Raw genomic sequence first — 22,893 nt, forward strand, 5'->3', positions numbered from 1 at the left:
CAGATCGTTGACGGAACGGATACGGAACGTTGTCGGAACAAATACGGAACAGATACGTTGACGGAACGGATGCGGAAAGGATATTTTTCCGTATAAATTACTTGTATTCACACCATAAAAATTGATTCTCACTATACCATCCGTTTCCATTCCATATCCATACCATATCCATTCCATATTGTCTAAAACGTATTGAGAGAAAAAACGTCAGAAGGTATAGTGGGAATCAAACTTTTATGCTTTTTACAAATTTCTCCATACCGTTTTAGATATAATAAAAAAATAGCATGAAAATCATAGTGAATTTTTTTTTCTAAAAGAAAAGTCCTAAAATCAAAAAGCGTGTTCTATGGTAATTATAATTTCGTTTCATTCTTTGATAAATTGTTATGGTAAGGCGATTTCGATTTCATTGCTTTCATAGATGGTTATTATTAATTCTTGATTGTCTTTTTCATTGGCTATTTAAAAGTAATACATTTTCCGATAACTTTATCACCCTTTCCGTAGCATTGATCTAAATAAATTTTGTGTTTTCTTTAACAATTTAGAATAGCAACAAATACTTATCGTTAATTAAAAGTTTTTGAATAAAATCGCAAGGATTGAAATCGAAGTTATATTACCATATAAATGCGATTTCGTTTTTAGGACTCAAAATTCAACCCGAATATTTTTCATGTTATTTTTCTTAGTTTTCTCTAAAACGGTATGGAAATTAGAAACGTTTAAACGGGATTAACAATTTTACTACATTAACTATCCGTTCCGTTTCCGTACCGTTTGTATAGTAAAGTTCCATAGATCTATATTAAAGTTTTATGGATATGGAGACGGAACGGACACGGAACGGGTACGGAACGGGTACGGAACGAACACGGATCGGAAACGAAACGGAAACGCAACTAATACGGAACGGATACGGAACGGACACGGAACGGACTCGGAACGGGCACGGAACGGATACGGAACGGATACGGAACGGATACGGAACGGATACGGAACGGACACGGAACGGACACGGAACGGACACGGAACGGATACGGAACGGATACGGAACGGACACGGAACGGACACGGAACGGATACGGAACGGATACGGAACGGACACGGAACGGACACGGAACGGATACGGAACGGATACGGAACGGATACGGAACGGACGCGGAACGGATACAGAACGGATACGGAACGGATACGGAACGGATACGGGTCGGATATGGAACGGATAGGGAGCGTGCACGGAACGTACGGAACGGACCCGGAAGTGACATGGAACTATCCATTCCGTTTCCGTAACGTTTCTATAGTAAAGTTCTATAGTTCTATATTAAGGTTTATTTGTTATAGACGGATACAATTTTTATGCGGAACGGATGTGGGACGGAAACGGAATGTATACAGTATGTCAAAGGATTGTACTTACAAGAGGAAAAGGACTTTTTATTATTGACTTTTTTGAAGAAAAATGCATTTTTATAAAAAATTTCGCTTGTTCTAAAACGGTTGAATCTCGTTTTATTTTTCCAAATTTTTTTTTTTTTTTTTTATATAGATAAAAAAAACAGGGAAAAATTATGGTTGAATTTTCTGGAATGGTTGAAAAAATGTTTTTTTTTTTAAAGTTCTAAAAAATGAAAAAGGGCGATTTCGATTTCATTCTTTCATAGATGGTTATTATGATTTTGATGTCATATTTTATTGCTATCTAAAAGTAACACATTTTCCGTTCAACTATTATCATCCGTTCCGTAGCATTGATCTAAATAAAGTTTGTGTTTCTTTAGACAAATTTTAACGAACAGCAACAAATATGGCCTTTAATTTAAAAAATTTTATCAATAACAATTATCAAAGATGAAAACAAAATTATATTACTAAAGAAATGCATTTTGATTTTTTAATCACAATACTGTATTTATTTTTAAAAAAAATTTCATGTTTTTTTTTATTTTATCTAGAAAACGTATGGAAATATGGAACAAGCATAAAGAGTTGATTTCTCAATATACCTTTCGTTTCCCTTCCGTTTACAAAAAATCTTATAATATGTATAATACGAGGGATAAGGCAATGCACACTATCCGTTCCGTTTTCCCTTCCGTTCCATATTCCTTTCCTTCCATACATTTTTTTTGACGGAATGGCTGACGACTGAAGCGTATCGGAAACATCGTTTGTCAAACTACATTCTGTTGTCCCAGCTCTTTTTCCACATTTCTTTCACCTCTTAATTTATCTCTCATTACTTTTTTCAAAGGATACAAATTTTTAAATAAAAGCTTACGTATGGCGTCAATAAAATAAAAAGGTATAGTGTGACCAACTGAAACCTTTGATAGTGTAAATTCTAATAGTGTCGCAATTTTAATTGATTTACACTGTTGGATTTTTTTAACATTCAATGGCCCCACGTGCTTGTAAACGAACGCTTTGTTTTTAACAATATATTTAACGCTTTACGTATTTCAGGCTTTTTTCAAATCGTTCAAAAAAGGGTTAAAAAACGCTGCAAAATGTCTAATTATAGGGCTATACATTATACGCAAAACGAGTCGAAAAAATGTCAGATCCGTTCAGGCCCACCAATTAGGACAGCGCTTTCCACCTGAATAAAAATAGGAAATCGGGACGTTTCAAGTCACAATATCCTGGCCATTTTTTCAAATTTTTAAACTTGGATACGCGACGAGCGGTAGAACATAGGCGCTCACAAACAGGCGCACGTGCAAAAAAAGAGTGAGCTATACAACTAAATGAACAATAGGATATAGATTTTTTGCTGTGTGTGTGTGTCGGCTAGAGATGTAAAATGGGCCTTGTTGGTGCATTTTTTTTCGCGATGGCTTGAATAAAAAATAGCTATTAGAAAAAAAGTTGACTGTAAAAGGGCTGTAAAAGAATTTAAGTATTGTTTCGCTTTTTTATAGATGCAAAAATTGACAATAATATCTAGCAGGCATTTTACGATTTTGATGGATGGATGTGCCTATTTTGCTTTATTTTGAAAAACTTGTTTTTGTTTGTTTCTAACACGTTTTTGACTGTCCCCTCATTTTAATCAATAATTTTTAAATAAAAAAAAAAAAAAAAAAAAAAATGTCGTTTTTAAATATATGTATCTAATTAAAACATATTGAATATAAAATGCCAAGTCTCGCAATACAATAATACTTCTAAAAAGTTACATCGCTAAATCGATAAATCGATAAATCGATAAATCCAAAAATCCATAAATCCAAAAATCGATGAATCGATAAATCAATAAATCGATAAATCGATAAACCGATAAACCGATAAACCGATAAACCGATAAACCGATAAACCTATAAACCGATAAATCGATAAATCAATAAATCAATAAATCCATAAATCAATAAATCAATAAATCAATAAATCAATAAATCAATAAATCAATAAATCAATAAATCAATAAATCAATAAATCAATAAATCAATAAATCAAAAAATCAAAAATCAAAAAAATCATAAATCAATAAATCAATAAATCAATAACCAATAAATCAATAAATCAATAAATCAATAAATCAATAAATCAATAAATCAATCAATAAATCAATAAATCAATAAATCAATAAATCAATAAATCAATAAATCAATAAATCAATAAATCAATAAATCACAACAATAAATCAATAAATCAATAAATCAATAAATCAATAAATCAATAAATCAATAAATCAAATCAATAAATCAATAAATCAATAAATCAATAAATCAATAAATCAATAAATCAATAAATCAATAAATCAATAAATCAATAAATCAATAAATCAATAAATCAATAAATCAATAAATCAATAAATCAATAAATCAATAAATCAATAAATCAATAAATCAATAAATCAATAAATCAATAAATCAATAAATCAATAAATCAATAAATCAATAAATCAATAAATCAATAAATCAATAAATCAATAAATCAATAAATTAATAAACCAATAAATCAATAAATCCATAAATACATTACCAAATTACCGAGAAGAAAATTAATTCCCAGTTCTTATTTTAGTTGGCTTGAAGTAAAATTAAGGAAAAACAATTTAAATGTAAGTCGAAAAATCGATAAATAGATAAATCGACAAATCGACAAATCGATAAATCGACAAATCGATAAATCGACAAATCGATAAATCGATAAATCGATAAATCGATAAATCGATAAATAGATAAATCAATAAATCAATAAATCAATAAATCAATAAATCAATAAATCAATAAATCAATAAATCAATAAATCAATAAATCAATAAATCAATAAATCAATAAATCAATAAATCAATAAATCAATAAATCAATAAATCAATAAATCAATAAATCAATAAATCAATAAATCAATAAATCAATAAATCAATAAATCAATAAATCAAATAAATCAATAAATCAATAAATCAATAAATCAATAAATCAATAAATCAATAAATCAATAAATCAATAAATCAATAAATCAATAAATCAATAAATCAATAAATCAATAAATCAATAAATCAATAAATCAATAAATCAATAAATCAATAAATCAATAAATCAATAAATCAATAAATCAATAAATCAATAAATCAATAAATCAATAAATCAATAAATTAATAAATCAATAAATTAATAAACCAATAAATCAATAAATCCATAAATCCATTACCAAATTACCGAGAAGAAAATTAATTGCCAGTTCTTATTTTAGTAGGCTTGAAGTAAAAATTATGAAAAACAATTTACACATGGGTCGAAAAATCGATAAATAGATAATCGACAAATCGACAGATCGATAAATCGACAAATCTGATAAATCGATTAAATCGATAAATCGATAAATCGATAAATCGATAAATCGATAAATAGATAATCAATAAATCAATAAATCAATAAATCAATAAATCAATAAATCAATAAATCAATAAATCAATAAAATCAATAAATCAATAAATCAATAAATCAAATCAATAAATCAATAAATCAATAAATCAATAAATCAATAAATCAATAAATCAATAAATCAATAAATCAATAAATCAATAAATCAATAAATCAATAAATTAATAAATCAATAAATTAATAAACCAATAAATCAATAAATCCATAAATCCATTACCAAATTACCGAGAAGAAAATTAATTGCCAGTTCTTATTTTAGTAGGCTTGAAGTAAAATTAAGGAAAAACAATTTAAACATAAGTCGAAAAATCGATAAATTGATAAAGAAATAAATCGATAAATCGATAAATCGATAAATCGATAAATCGATAAATCGATAAATCGATAAATCGATAAATCAATAAATCAATAAATCAATAAATCAATAAATCAATAAATCAATAAATCAATAAATCAATAAATCAATAAATCAATAAATCAATAAATCAATAAATCAATAAATCAATAAATCAATAAATTAATAAACCAATAAATCAATAAATCGATAAATCAATAAATCCATAAATCAATAAATCAATAAATCAATAAATCAATAAATCAATAAATCAATAAATCAATAAAACAATAAATCAATAAATCAATAAATCAATAAATCAATCAATCGCTAAATCGATAAATCAATAAATCAATAAATCGATAAATCAATAAATCGATAAATCAATAAATCGATAAATCGATAAATCAATAAATCAATAAATCAATAAATCAATAAACCAATAAATCGATAAATAAGTAAATCGATAAATCAATAAATCCATAAATCAATAAATCGATAAATGAGTAAATCAATAAATCGATAAACCAATAAATCCATAAATCATTAACTCAATAAATCAATAAATCATTAAATCAATAAATCCTAAATCAATAAATCGATAAATCAATAAATCCATAAATCGATAAACGAGTAAATCAATAAATCGATAAATCCATAAATCGATAAATCCATAAATCGATAAACCAATAAATCCATAAATCAATAAATTAAATCAATAAATCAATAAATCAATAAATCAATAAATCAATAAATCAATAAATCAATAAATCAATAAATCAATAAATCAATAAATCAATAAATCAATAAATCAATAAATCAATAAATCAATAAATCAATAAATCAATAAATCAATAAATCAATAAATCAATAAATCAATAAACCAATAAATCAATAAATGAATAAATCTATTACCAAATTACCGAGAAGAAAATTAATTCCCAGTTCTTATTTTAGTAGGCTTGAAGTAAAATTAAGCAAAAACAATTTAAATATAAGTCGAAAAATCGATAAATAGATAAATTGATAAAGAAATAAATCGATAAATCGATAAATCAATAAATCAATAAATCAATAAATCAATAAATCAATAAATCAATAAATCAATAAATCAATAAATCAATAAATCAATAAATCAATAAATTAATAAACCAATAAATCAATGAATTAATAAATCAATAAATCAATAAGTCGATAAATCGATAAATCAATAAATCAATAAATCAATAAATTAATAAACCAATAAATCAATAAATGAATAAATCTATTACCAAATTACCGAGAAGAAAATTAATTCCCAGTTCTTATTTTAGTAGGCTTGAAGTAAAATTAAGCAAAAACAATTTAAATATAAGTCGAAAAATCGATAAATAGATAAATTGATAAAGAAATAAATCGATAAATCGATAAATCAATAAATCAATAAATCAATAAATCAATAAATCAATAAATCAATAAATCAATAAATCAATAAATCAATAAATCAATAAATCTATAACTCAATAACTCAATAAATCAATAACTCAATAACTCAATAAATCAATAAATCAATAAATCAATAAATCAATAAATCAATAAATCAATAAATCAATAAATCAATAAATCAATAAATCAATAAATCAATAAATCAATAAATCAATAAATCAATAAATCAATAAATCAATAAATCAATAAATCAATAAATTAATAAGTCAATAAATCAATAGATCAATAAATCAATAAATCAATAAATCAATAAATCAATAAATCAAATCAATAAATCAATAAATCAATAAATCAATAAATCAATAAATCAATAAATCAATAAATCAATAAATCAATAAATCAATAAATCAATAAATCAATAAATCAATAAATCAATAAATCAATAAATCAATAAATCAATAAATCAATAAATCCATTACCAAATTACCGAGAAGAAAATTAATTGCCAGTTCTTATTTTAGTAGGCTTGAAGTAAAATTAAGGAAAACAATTTAAATATAAGTCGAAAAATCGATAAATAGATAAATTGATAAAGAAATAAATCGATAAATCGATAAATTGATAAATCGATAAATCGATAAATCGATAAATCGATAAATCGATAAATCAATAAATCGATAAATCGATAAATCGATAAATGGATAAATGGATAAATGGATAAATCGATAAATCAATAAATCCATTACCAAATTACCGAGAAGAAAATTAATTCATTTTTTTTTTTTTTTTTTTTTTTTTTTTTTAAAACAATTTAAATGTAAGTCGAAAAATCGAAAAATCGATAAATAGATAAATCGACAAATCGATAAATCGATAAATCGATAAATCGATAAATCGATAAATCGATAAATCCATAAATCCAAAAATCCATAAATCGATGAATCGATAGATCAATAAATCGATAAATCGATAAATCGATAAACCGATAAACCGATAAACCGATAAATCAATAAATCAATAAATCAATAAATCAATAAATCAATAAATCAATAAATCAATAAATCAATAAATCAATAAATCAATAAATCAATAAATCAATAAATCAATAAATCAATAAATCAATAAATCAATAAATCAATAAATCAATAAACAATAAATCAATAAATCAATAAATCAATAAATCAATAAATCAATAAATCAATAAATCAATAAATCACAACCAAATCAATAAATCAATAAATCAATAAATCAATAAATCAATAAATCAATAAATCAATAAATCAATAATTCAATAAATCAATAATTCAATAAATCAATAAATCAATAAATCAATAAATCAATAAATCAATAAATCAATAAATCAATAAATCAATAAATCAATAAATCAATAAATCAATAAATCAATAAATCAATAAATCAATAAATCAATAAATCAATAAATCAATAAATCAATAAATCAATAGATCAATAAATCAATAAATCAATAAATCGAAAAGGAAGAAACTCCATCGTATTCAAATCTAGAATGCCACTTTATCTAAAGAAGAAAACATTCGACCAATGTGTCCTACCAGTCATGAACTATGCATGCGAAACCTGGACACTTAAACCGGACATCATAAGGACTGCAGATCGCACAACGCTTAATGGCCGAAAATATGCTGAGAATAACCAAGGGAGACCGTAAAAGAATAGAGTTGATACGGCAAAAGACCCAAGTAGTAGATATCATACACAGAGTCAAATCCCTCAAATGGCAATGGGCAGGACACCTGGTAAGAAGGACGGTGAACCACAAAAATTACAGTATGGTATCCACGGGGAATCAATAGACCTAGAGGAAGACCAAACTTGAGATGGTACCATGATGTTACGAAATTAGCAGGGATAACTTACCCAAACCGCATACCCAACAATAGAATGGTTGCAATTACAAAGAAATTATTTAAATATGTGAGGGACGCTACACCATAATTGAAAATGATAATGAACAATATCAATTTTTGTGCAATGCAGTTTAAGTGCAATAGAGAGCTAATAATTGACCTCTTTCTTTTTCAAACGAATTGATAGATAATTAAATTTTAAACAGATTTGATAGACAATTAAATTGTGTATCTGATTCTCGTAAAATATACAGGGTGTTCCATTTAAATTAAACATTTTTTTTTTTTTTTTTTTAATGAATTATTTAAATAAATTTTAGGACACTCTGTATAAGGTATTATTTTAATTATTGCAACACAATAACTGATCAAAAAAAAAATAAACTTCAGTAAATATTTAGTATTAAAAACTTTGATACCCTTGAGAAATGAAGCCTTAAAATTTTAACTGCAATTTCACAAAATTGAAAATATTTCAGACACGGTAAGGTTTAAGTATAATAAATCTAATCAAATTTACCTTTATTTTAATCGTAGAAACTAAAATGTAATAATATACAAGGTGTTCCATTTAAAAAAATACAACTTTAATATTTTTACTTATTTGGGACACTCTGTATCTTGTAAAATTATTTTTAAATTGTACCTCTAATAGTCCTTGATCGAACCCAAAACTTACAATTTGTAAAAATCTCATCGTTTAGCTACAATACTCCGTGTCGTATGTGGTGAACAACCCTGTATACACGATATCTTGGACTTTGTATTGACCATTCTGAGAACTATTTCGAAATTTGGTTTTGTGATTCACACTCTAGGATGCAGTTTGTAATAACAAAATGACCTTTGATATCATAAATTTTTAGAGAAAAAAAACGCTGTACGAGTATACTGAGCAACATTCTTTTCAGTTTCGCTGTTGATGTTTTTGTTGACATTGAAAATATGACTTTGTCACAACTAAACAGTTAATTTAACTTATGCAAATTAGGTTTAATTTATTTGTTTCATCATTAAACTCCCTGTGTTAATATCTTCGCGGAATTTGTTTAAAAAATCTATACTAATAAATAAAATCCTTAAGTGACTGACATACTGATTAATCACGATCCTGTTCAAACCACTCAACGTAAGAAGCTCAATTTTGGCATACAGATTGATTGTAGGGTGTAGAGGTTCGATAAGAAGGGATTTTTCGAAATTCCAGTTCCGAGGGTGAAACCACCCTCAAATATTACAATATTTTTATTTAAAAACGGTCAAGTTTCCAAAAAACGCTTAAACACGTATATTTTATTTTGTTTTTTTACATATTTTAAAATTTTTTAAAAATCTATACAGGGTATTTCTGAAAATCTGGTAATTGATTAAACACGATCCTGCTTAAAGCGCTTACGTAAAAAGTTGATTTTTGGAAACAGATTGTCTTTAGGGTGTAGAGGTTCGATAAGAAGGATTTTTCGAAACTCGAATTCTAAGGGTGAACTATCCCTCAAATATTAAAATATTTTTATTTAAAACCGGTGAGTTTTTCGGAAAACTCTTAACACGTATATTCTATTTTTATTGTTTTACATATTTTAAGATGTTTTATAAATTTATACAGGGTATAAAATATGACTATTGAGAAATCACGACTTGCTTAAACTGCTTGGACGTTTAAAGCTGATTTTTGGCAAACGGATTGACTGTGGGGTGTAGTGGTTCGATAAGGAGGGGTTTCTCGAATCTCAAATTCCAAAAGGGTGAAAACGCCCCTCAAATATTACAATATTTGTTATTTTAAAAACGGTTATTTGGTTTTTTTACATATTTTGAAATTTTTTAAAAAATAATACAGGGTGTCTAACGGCTGGGATATTGGTTAGCTATTCAATTATTCTTGAAATTGGCTGCAAAATTTTTTTGTTAACTTCAGCTTTCAGATGCGGTGCGTCGTCTTGCTGGAAAAATATGTTTTCGAGTTCCATTAAGGTATATCATTAATAAGGTCCAGCCTACTAGTTAAAAGTGGCAAACTTTTAAAAATTCTGTATTTCGAAGGGGATTATAACAACAAAATATCAAGTGTGCTATATTATTGGAAAATTTTAAATTCTTTTCAGTTAATTAAAATATAGAGGGTTTCCCAAATAAAAAATCACTTTTTCTGTTAATAACTCTTAAATTATTAATTTTAAAAAATTATACTTAAACCACAATTTACGTAAAAGGTGCTTTGGAAATGTTTTCATAGAAATACAAAATTTTCTTAATAGGAAAAAAGTTACAGCGATTTGTTAAAAATGCACATTTTTGAAAAACACCCCTAACTTCGAAACGGTAAATAGATATTGATGTGGGATTTCACCATCACATTTTGATGAAAATTTGTTCGACACCGATATTAGTTAGTTTTCGTCTATCTCCTATAGAAAAGGGTGTTTCCATTTAAAAGCGTCGAATTTGACCCACCCTGTACAGGTAGTACACACTGTTAGAATGTTTTCTTCTTTAGACAAAGCGGCATTCTATATTTAAATATAATAGCATATTAGTCCAAATCAACCAAGTAGTATATTAAAATATAAATCTTGGAAAAATCCAAGAAAAACATTACAGCTTGATAACAGCCAGCGTGTCTGATGAAATTAAAGTTACCAAGAAACAGTACCATCAAAGTAAAGACCGCACGAACAGAACAGCTGTTTCAATGTTAAACATCGTTTTTTTCATTGATATGAAATCTAAAGCAATTAATTTAGCTCGTAAGATCATAAACACACCGAGTGACAATCGCGAAATTCTCAAAATTATTTATATTATTATTAATCACTAATTATATTTCTCGAAATTATCAGCAGGTTTAATAAGAGAAGTGTGTATAGGAGATAGGAGATAATCAATGTTACGAAAATACTTTACTTTTCTAAATGAAAATTTCTTCTTGGAATGACATTGTTTTAATTTGACATTTTATACATTGTAAACTGGCCTAAATAAATAAAAACCTATTGCAATCACATAGAGTACTGATATTTTTACCATCATGAATTTGTTGAAAATGGGGCTCTCAATGCCCACCGGTATATTAAGGATGTTCTCCAAGAAGTTGTCGTTCCGATTGCTCCTTTCATTAGAAATCGGTTTATTCTGGTTCATGATAATGCCAGATCCCACGTTGCGCGGGGTAACGAGTTAGGAGTACGCTCAAGTAGCATTTTCACGACTTGCGACCACATGTTTACTAAATACAACGTTGGATTTCATGGCCATAGCTGCGTACCTAGGTATTAACATAACAAACGTAGTTGTAACGTTGTGCCGACGTTGAACTAGTACTACAACAGAGTAAAAGCTTCTGCGACGCCGACGTCGAATAAACGTTGTCTTGTAAACTTTTTTGCTTAAGTGATCTTTTAGGTGATTCGGACAACGTAGCTACAATGTTGGGTAATAAGGAGTTTTCCGACGTCACTTTCAGGACCTATTCCAACGCTATGCAAACGTCGTCTGTTTACTAATTCCAACGTTGTTAAGATTTCCTTATTCTTACGTTGGTAGGGCGTCGAGTCACTACCTTTTAGCAACTGTATTGAACCATATAACCTTAAATCTTAAATTTTCACTTCATGTTCTGTTCAGTCAGACAGTTCAGTGCTGTTTTGTTTTTATAAAAAAACTTAATTAAAATGGGACGTCAGAAAGGCACATATAAAACTAAATTTAAATATACATCAACATATTACCGATACTTTATCCACTCCCTCGATTATTTAGAATATAGGGGGCGGCACATGCTAGACTCCAGGATGACTAAATTAGGCAATCTTGCGACTAGTATACTACCTGTTAAGGCTGAACTGCGACTTTATTAGTCCAGTATGCGACTACTCGAACTACTCTATCTTAATCTTAATCTTAAAATGGGAAAGTATAAAAGGAAAAGTGACCTAGAACTAAAATTTACTCAGGAAATGTTAGTCCAAGCTCAACAACGTATTGCAAAAGGAGAGAGTAAAAGATCAGTAGCTAAATCATTCAATGTCAACGAGTGTTCGCTCAGAAAGAGGCTACGTTTGGTATATTATACTTAATAGTCGCATTTCAACAGGATTTTATTTTATAACTTTTAGGCACTGTTCCAGCAAATTTGGGAAGGTTTAAACCAGTATTTACGGCAGAACAAGAGAAATAATTAGCGGACCACATTCGCGAACTTGATGTCCGTTTTTATGGATTACGCGTTAGGGATGTAAGATCTTTAGCGTACCAGTTTGCTGAAGTCAATCGTATTTCGCACCGATTTGATACAGAAAAAAAATAGCGGGCAAACATTGAGTTCAAGCCTTTGCCGCACGAAATTCATTATCCGTGAAGAGTCCAGAAAAATGTAGCCTAGCTCGCACTATTGGGTTTAATAAAATACAATGCGACAGATTCGTTCAAAATTTAAAATCTGTTTATTCGAAAACAAATGCTCCAGCACATAGTCTTTAACATGGACGAGACTGGGCTTTCGACGGTCCCAAACAAACTTCCCAAGGTCTATGCTCCCAAGGGTAAAAAAACTGTTTCAAAAGTAGTCTCTGCCGAAAGAGGCCAATTGGTCACCGCTGTCTGCTGTATGAGCGCTTCGGGTATCTGGGTGCCACCGGGACTTATTTTTGCCAGAAAGCGCATGAAGGATGAGCTGCTTTATGGCGCACCAGTAGGTACATTAAAGATGAATTCGGATACTGGATATATGAATTCGGAATTGTTTGTAACTTGGTTACGACATTTCTGCGAATTCGTAAAGCCAACCAAAGCTGATCGAGTGGTATTGATATTAGATAACCATGCGTCCCATTGTTCGCTAGAAGCCATCTTATTTGCTAGAGAGCATTCCATAATTCTTTTGACGTTGCCTCCCCACGGAAGCCACAAGATCCAACCTTTGGTTCGCGGATTTTTCTTCCCATTAAAGTCAGCCTTTGCAAATGAATGTGATAAGTGGATGGTGAACAACGCTGGCAAAGCTATCACGATGAAAGAAATGGCCGCTCTCTTCCATGCAGCTTATTCAAAAGTAGCAACCATTCAAATTTGTGAGAAATCTCTTGCGTGCACGGGCCTGTATCCATACAACCCAGATGTTTTTACTGAACATGATTTCGCACCAGCTGAAAAACCTACATCTGGTGTAAGAAATGTTTTCAAATCTACAGCTCAAAAACGTGACACAAAGAAAAAAAATGAATAATAAGGATGATAAGACAATTTGCCCTGGATGCAACGAACATTTCAGCACTTCAGATTGGTTGCAGTGTCAAAGTTGCCAGGAATGGTGGCATGAAGACTGCTCCAGTTACCAGGGAGGCAGTCAATTTTGTTGTGACTTATGCGGTTTCTAATTTTTTTATAAACTCTTAGTTTCTTCCGTCATGAATTTTATATTTTAGTTCAGAATAAGCCATCTTATACCAGAGTTAATTTATATTTTTCATGCGTACTCTTGGGTATATACCTTGCGTACTCTTGTGCACCTAGGTATCTGAGAGTACACATTTTGTTTATTTACTTTTATTTGTTATATTTTTCTTCATTAAAACTACATAACACATTTATGTCAACATTATCTTACAATACGATTCAATGTATTATGTCAGTATACCAATAAATGATTTAAACAAATAATTTTTTTTATTGGAAAAAACAAGTTAAGTGCGTACTCTTGAGTGATCCTCCCCTATCCATACACTCTAAAAAATTTTAAATACATTTAAAATCATATTTATTAGATATTCAAAAGGGTTAGGTTTAGGTAATTTAATATACTGTTATTGTATAACTTATTTTTTTTCTTTCTCTTAATTTATTATTAAAATATTTATTTATTGATTTATTAATCATTATATTTTCGTATAGATCATTAGATTATAATATTGGTGTTAGACTGTAAGTATTACTGTAATTTTTTGGATTAAGTGTGAGTGGCTTTTTTTAGCCAGACTTCGATACGTTTCCGATACGCTTCAGTCCGTCCGCCAAAAATTGATATATTTTGACTGAACAGGGAACACTAACAGGTAAAATTTTAGGTGTAGAGGTTTCTTTAGCAAACTTTGATACCTACTCCCATATGATTGCCTAAATAAACGATAATATAAATAGTTTAAAAATATTTTGTTCGACTTTTGAGTGAATATTATTGCATACGATATCAAAATATAAATATGTGTGGAATAATTTATAAATAAAGCAATAAATTGTTTATTATTTCCTTATATGGGGACTATCAGCGATTTAGATAAATTTATGACGCTTACTTATTTGTTATTTGACATTTTTTGCCAAATTATATCGCGTTGTGAGGAGATTACAAATTAGAAGTCAAATTTGCTCTATTGAATAGATAACGGAAATAACATTTCAAATGATATTAGCAAAGTAAACGGAATAAATTGAGAAAAATAATAAAATTATTTTGGTTATTAGGTTGAAAATATTATTGAGATATATTTTATTATATAATAAAGAACGAATGATACTTTTATATTATGACACCAATATATACAGAGATGCCATAGCAAGAGCATAATGATATATAAAACAACAAACAACCTGAGAGTTCCCAACTGGCAAAGTAACACGACAGGAACAACAGAGGAAAAAAATTGGTGCCCATACTAAAATAAGTTAAAAAGAAGTTGGTAGACAGTTCTTTTAGTTTCAAAGTAAAGGAATTTTTCCAATTCTTGGTCCGCGGTTATTTCCCCTATCCGCCACCTGGGGTCGCGTCAGATAGGAGTTTGGAGTTCTCCACACGGATTTTTGAAAAAGGGACTACGGAAACACGGAATATCTTAAAAACTGCGACTTTGACGACGGATTCTGATGTTATTACAAATTTTGTTGCAAATATTATTCCTAATCTTAAATTGAAAACCGCGTTTCGCTAGCTACTGTAATTTTGGAGTTACGGTTTTTTAAAAATTTTAACCCCCTCCCATACCCTCTTACCAACCCACCATCCCCACCAAACACTAATGGCCAGACTCTCGGGTGCCACAGTATTTTTGTGCCAAATTTGGTTAAAATCGGTTTAGCGGTTTTTGAGTTGTCGTGTTACAGACGGACAGACAGGCAGACACCATGAAAATATTTTGTATTTAGGTCATTTATGACACAAATAACTCATTTTGAGTGAAATTAAAAAAACGTTTTTTTTTGCCGATCTTAATAGCCTACCATACCTGTTGGTATGGTAAAAAATTACTAAGCGTATATTTTGAAAACAATATTACAGTTTTATTATTTTAAAACTTATTTAAAAAAAAACAGAGAAAATATAATTATGTTATTTATAAACAAAGAATATAAATTTAAACACGAACATATCATTAAACTCCTTTGATAGGCTACAGAGAAGGAATTAAATAATTAAAATACTAATAATAATTACAATAAATTTGCGATTGTCGCTGTTTGCTTTGACATGCAATTAATTGCTTTGTTATTTTATATCGATTAAAAACTATATTTAAACAGTGAAATTGATGTTTTTGTATGCAAATGTTTCAGATAATTTTTATCATGTGTTTTATTTAATTTTAACCTACCAGAAAATTGGGGCTATATTTTTTCTGATGTTTTTTTTGCAATAATTTTCTTTCATACTTAAAACAACGTGTCACCCAGTGTCAATTTCATCATGAAAGTTAAAGAATAACAGACCCTTTTTTTTAGTTTTACGACAACACAGACAAAATAATATTTGACTTCAATCAACAAAAAATCTTTAAAAAAACTTTATAAAAAAATTAGAGTCCAAGTCCAAATATTTTGGTTCTGTGATATTCGATTCTTGAGTAAGTGCGATACATCATTGTAGAATGTAGAATATACAGGGTGAGTTTTCGACCATGTTCTCTATGGGTATCTCCAAAACTACTGGAGATAGAGACTCGGTTAAATGGGGAAAGCTGTTTTGAAGGGAGATAAATATGTGCCTTTCAGAATTTTGAAAAAGTTCGTGGCTTACTAGATATTTCGAAAAAAATAAATTTCGGCTATTTTAAAAATGGTCCCTAATTCCATTATAAGCTATTTTAGACAAAAGGTTTTCAGATAAAAATTGGCGATAATTCAGTAATTTCTCAAAAAAAAACATATTATAACTTATATCGCTGAAAAGCTTAAAAAAATTCGCTTTTTATGAAGTCATTGCCACTTGTGGTTTCCATTTAAAAAAAAACATATGTTTTTGTCATATGTGTCAAAAATGACAGCCTTTAGAAAAAAAAACGGAGAACACGATTTCAAGGATGTAATTATCTACAACTTTTATCTGAAAACTTTTTGTCTAAAATAAATTATAATGGAATTAGGGACCATTTTTAATATAGCCAAAGTATTTTTTTCGAAATATCTAGTAAGCCATGAACTTTTTCAAAAATCTGAAAGGCGCATATTTATGATCTAAAACTGCAATTCTTTCCCCATTTAACCGACCATCCATATCTCAGTAGTTTCGAGATACCCACAGAGAACATGTAGAAAACTCACCCTGTATAGAAGGGGTTTAATCACTGGGGGACCTATTGTGCCCCCCTTTCTTGAGTTGTAATTCACCATATATTCTCAGGGCTTTGACGAAAGTCAGTATTTGAGACGGTTATAGTTTTTCCAACTCGGATATCAGTCGTACCAAAGTTTAGGTCATGAATGGTTGTCGTCTCGGCGCACTCAGTCATGAGATGTTCTGGTGTTTCCCCATTTTCTCCACAGAATCTGCATTCGCCGTTTTTTCTAAGCTTAAATTTACTGAGGTGTTCCTAGAGGAGACAGTGTCCTGTTAAAATTTTTTGAAAGCCTGTACAAGCTCCATCAGTAAAAGAGCACACATCATATCGTCGGTGAAATGTGATAAACTGCTAACTCCATTATTTCTAATTTTACAGGAGAGCAAAAAAACGGTACAAAAAAATATGTCCACATATAGGAACTATTTTCATGCGTTAATATGATAAAAAGATAAGAATTTTATTTGCTGGGGAACAATAAAACTCAATATTTCGTGTTACATAATTTTTTTCAGACACAATAGGGAGATAGCAGATATTCGTCTTGCAGAAATAAAAATATACTTCTGGAGATAGCACCCTTTATTGTTTGAAATTTTGAAAATGGAATTGAATATTACCCAAACAGATTTAGAAATAATGAATTAAATTTAAAAAATATGATATACATAACCATATATTTAGAATATCGTCGGTCTAGAAGCAAAACATACCAGTCCAAAATCAATGATCCATTCAAACTTTTGTCGTTCAAGTCCCGAATTGCTTTCAAGTTGAAACAAGACTTGAAACGTGTGAACTAGGCAGTCAATCAACTAGCCACGGTTTTGGTAGTTTTTGGCAAGAAATATTATTGAAAATAAAAAAATAGTGTTAACAATGAGTGTTAAATGGTCAGAAAATTTGATTATGAAGTTTTTTGAACTATATCAAAGACATGAGTGCCTCTGGAACTATCGCATCAGTGACTATAAAAACAAAGACGCAAGAGAAACCGCTTTGGGTTGTATCGACGCCATTTTCAAACTGAACCGGGACTATCAATTTCTGCTGCGTATGTGAACTTTACTTGATCTAGTCTTTATTCAACTTTTGTTGATCAACTAAAGTTGTTCAACCAAACTTGAGTCGTTAAGAATTTTAGATAGAATCTTTCAAGTCCTAGGTGGCCGCGTGGTTAAAGCGTTAGGACTTTACGTTGCTATGACGTTGTAGCCTTAGTAAGGCAGGTTCGAATCCTAGTCAAGGCGACTTTTTTTTAATCGTTTTTCTTAATTTTTACATATTTTTACATATTTATTATTGATTAATACAATTTTTAGTAATGTGTTTCTTCATTTTTTTTAAATTACTTATACGCGTATTCAGAATTTCAGTTAAATCGGAAAAAAAGTTTATAATAATATAGTGTCTAATGTGTATAGATCATAGACTTAAAATAAAATATAGACTGAGCATCTCATTCATAAATAGCTGGAACATGCGGTCAGACACTGTCTTGTTATTGTTGTGTTATTGTTTTAGGTTATAACGAGTGCGACACGAACGATAGATAGGTTGTCTCTGTCGTAACGGTCGTTCTCTGACGACTCTGCCGAGAAACACAACACAAACTTTCGTTTCTCAAGTACACCTGAACTCTCCGTATCATAGCCGGGTAATTTTTTTATTTTAATGAAGCTATAATTAAATTAAAAATATATCGTATTTAAACTTTTTTATATTTTATTAAGATTTAGGACAGGTTTTTTAAATATAAGTTTAGAAAAAACAATTTAGAGTCCAAAAAGGATAAAAATAATAAAATACACGTTATAGAAGAAATTTTATAATTGAAATTAGGTAATTTTTGAAATTAATAATAAATTATTAATTTTAGTCAAACATTTACAACCCCTAATATTAATCAAAACAGGATCTATTCCACAGATATAATAGAATCGGCGACAGGGAGAGAAAAAAAAATATGATTGTTGTAATTTTTTTTCTGGTTAAGTGATGTCTTATTATGTAAATTAGAGAAAACATAAATCTGTTCCATTAAAGCAAGGAAGGTGATGAAAACTACATTTATTTAACTCGGTACTGTCTTTATTATACCGGGTGCGTCTCAAAAGTGGCTCATCCCCCATAATTTTTTTATATTTTCAAATAAAAAAACAAGATTTAGTATGTTAGTATATGAAATAAATTAGGATTGATTGACGCATTCAATTGTTTTTGGTCACTTCCTTTTTAACCGGAAATGACTATAACTTTTAATTTTTAAACGGCGCCCTCGGTATATTTCTACTTTATTCGATAGAAAATGACACTCTGAATAGAATGACATATCATATGTCAACTTTGACATTTTTTCGCATATGGTTTAATTGTAATTGTAACGCGGTTCATAACGACAATTTGACTCGAAATACCAAGTGTGTGGTATCATATATTCATAAAAAAATGCTTTTTCCAAATATGCTAATGAGTCACCCTTGTTCCATTTGAAAAAATTGACATATGTATGATTAAAAATACGATTTGTACATATTTTAACCGACTTAGACAAGACACGAAACCTATTAGACGATCAAAACTATTTTTCCAAGGCTCCTTGATTAAAACTTAGTGTTTTTAACAACACCATGGCACCCTGGATTGAAATTTAAAATACGATTTGTTTTTCAGCGACAATGTCAAAAGTTGACATATGATATGTCATTCTATTCAGAGTGTCATTTTTTATCGAATAAAGTAGCAATATACCGAGGTTGCCTTTAAAAATAAAAAGATGTAATCATTTCGGTGAAACAGGAAGAGACCAAAAACAACTGAATACATCAATAAATCCTAATTTATGTCATATACCTATAACATACAAATCTGTTTTTTTTATCTGAAAAAATAAAAAAGTTATAGGGGGTGAGCCACTTTTGAGACGACCCGGTATATTAAAAAATATTGTTTCATAATGTAATATCAATTTAAAATTCTTGTATGTTATTTTATATGCTCAAGATAATTTTAGAATAAACCATATTTTTAATAAAATCATTATTAATTATTAACAGGGTTATAATTATGACTTTGTTACAATGTAAGTAAGTAAATAATGTAATGAGAAAAAATTCAGATTTTACATTTTACTAAAATATTATCTAAATAAGCGCCTTTCTACAACAACGCCACTGGCTCCCAATGGGCAAATTGAGAGTTGTCTACCGGTCGAAAGTCGTTTCAAGACTTAAATGGATTATTTAAGTCAAATTTCTTGCAAATTTGGCACTGGCGAACCATATTTTATAGTTCTTGAACAGAAAAAGTCAATAAAATAAACACTTAAGGACTACAAACTAAGAAAATGCGTTAATACAGCCGGGGACATAGCGGCATCAAAGCTTTACCGCACACTTGCCACGCGTACTACAAGGTAATAAATGAATGAATAGGCTCCCTCGCCTCTAATCGGTGTTATCATATTGTAAAGAACTTATCCTTTTTAAACAGTATCCGACTTATAATTTAGTAGTATAAGGACTATTTAATACATCTATGGAATATTAAAACCTACTTTATTAAACTGTAGTATTAATATCTCAATATATGTGTATAATAAGAAAAAAAATATTGATAATATTAAAGACGTGACAACATAGGCTGGATGAGGAAGGCTCGGTCGACTGTACCCAGAAGTAAACATGTGTACAAAAAAGGTTGTTTGTCCGCGTTGAGATGTAAATAGTGTAGTCTATATTTTATTTTAAGTCTATGGTATAGATAATAAATGGTACGGAACCCTTCGTGCGCGAGTCCGACTCGCACTTGACCAATTTTTTATTTTCTCCCCATGACGCAGGAGTAAATCTTCCTTTAGTATCTTAGGCTCCCTTACTACTGGTACTGATACCGCCAAACCTACACACAACGGGGTAATCTGAACTTGATGTATCGTATCAGAGTCCAAGCGCGGTACCACTCTATATAAATCGGCGAATACAAAGATAGATGTTTGCAGTACTGTCGGTACCCGACCGATACGCACAGTACCGTGTGAATTTTACCCGCATATACACAACGGTTTTTGGGGCTACGAATGACAACGAAAAAACACATTTTAAATATATTTTCTGGACTGAAAAGTACTAGTAAAAAATGGAAGCCTTGCTTCACGAAGCTTGTAAAGTACCAGGAGAGGACTCTAGTTCGGTTCTGGATAAGAGTAGTGTTGTTAAAGTTAGTGAAAGTACTACCGGTGATGCGCTAGTTATATGTAACGGTAGCAGAGAAGAAACCGAGAGGAATGTGCTTGGAGGTGAAGGATGGTGCTATTTCGAATGGTACTGTGTTCAATATGCAACCTTCTGACGCCGATTGACATCAGGTTCGAGGATATCAGTTTTACAGCAACTGAAGGAGGAATACTGCAAAGAAAAAAGTAAATAGCAACAACAACAATAATAACAATTCTAATAAACAGAAATAAAACTCAATAAGAATAAACAGTCAGTAATAGAAAATAATATCTATACCTTCAGTAGCAGATTCATTTCCTGAAAAGAATTCTGAAAAATAAGCTGGAAAATTAAAAAGAAACAAAAAAATCATATACAGAATGTTTAAACTTTCTGGTTTTACCTCATTAAGTAATTGTAGTATTTTGACAGAACGTCAATGGTTTATAATAGACGTGTGTACAGGGTGTCCCACTAAGAATAGCCCTCGGCTATATCTCGGAAAGTATTAGCCGTAGCAGCTGCGGAAAAAAATACGTATAACTAAGTAAGAGGCTATGGGAAATTGCTGGAAATAATTTTCAAGTTTGTAGAACTACCACTAGGGGGCGCAACTGCAACAAACAATAAGAAAATGGAGTTTTTACACAATTTTGCCTAGATAAGGTGTACTATAAGTAATAGCTTCATAATCTTCAGTAAATTTTGATTTTTTTTTGTTAGAGCCATTTTCACCTATCTACCAAAATAAAGTGGTGGGGGAAGGTTAGATCTCTTTTTATTTGAATATTAATAACTCTGGACTGGATGATCGGAATCCAACAAGTGAGGGCTCGTTTAAAAGAGCGTTTCTTATTCTTATCTCTATATTGTATCATATAAACAATAATAATAAGCTTTTGAACGTAGACGCTAGGGGGCGTTGTCTTACAATTTAACAAACATTGCCCGTTTAAAAAAAAAATAAATGCAATAGTATATGTAATTTTAGCTGATAGTAAAGAGTAGTAAATGCTTAAAAAGTCAGTGGAAACCGCATTTTGATATCTTCTTTCAAACCGAAGGTATTAGCAAAATTATAATAAATACCAAAAAATAAGCCCTTAATTACCTTATTTTTACAACACGGTATCAGTAGCCCTCTTGATTATGCCCGTTCTAACCTAAAAATAAGATAGAAACAGTTAGTTTATTTTAAAATAGACGATATACCAGAATATCATAATATCAAATGTATTAATATCTAATAATTAAGATATTAATAATAGTGAACAAGAAACGATGATTCAGTGAAGTCATGGTAGGCTTTGGAAAAAAGTTGCTTTTGACGTACTAGTATAAACGTCAAATTGTTATTAGATCAACATTTTGATAGTCGAGCAGCGTTTTTTTATCTTTTGATTGTTTTTTCAAAATGCCAACAACTTCAACTACTTCAAATAATAAAAGCATTTTGAAAAATCATTTAAAAGATAAAAAAGCATTGTAAGCATTTTAGGACATACATTTATACGAACTTTTTTACTTATTTTTATAATACGTAGTAGTTCTATGTCCACGGTTTATTGAGACACCCTGTAGGTATTAAAAA

General features: G+C 29.4%; 1 protein-coding gene across 1 annotated transcript; it reads left to right on the forward strand.

The window, feature by feature from the left end:
* The first annotated feature begins 13,019 nt into the window (after window positions 1-13,019).
* On the forward strand, window positions 13,020-13,763 carry LOC115890366. Its single transcript, XM_030910573.1, has one exon. The coding sequence runs from the start codon at window positions 13,020-13,022 to the stop codon at window positions 13,761-13,763; it is 744 nt and encodes a 247-aa protein (XP_030766433.1).
* Window positions 13,764-22,893: the final 9,130 nt, after the last annotated feature.

This window comes from Sitophilus oryzae, unplaced genomic scaffold, assembly GCF_002938485.1.
Source record: "Sitophilus oryzae breed Bouriz unplaced genomic scaffold, Soryzae_2.0 scaffold_863_pilon_pilon, whole genome shotgun sequence".
Classification (NCBI taxonomy): domain Eukaryota; kingdom Metazoa; phylum Arthropoda; class Insecta; order Coleoptera; family Curculionidae; genus Sitophilus; species Sitophilus oryzae.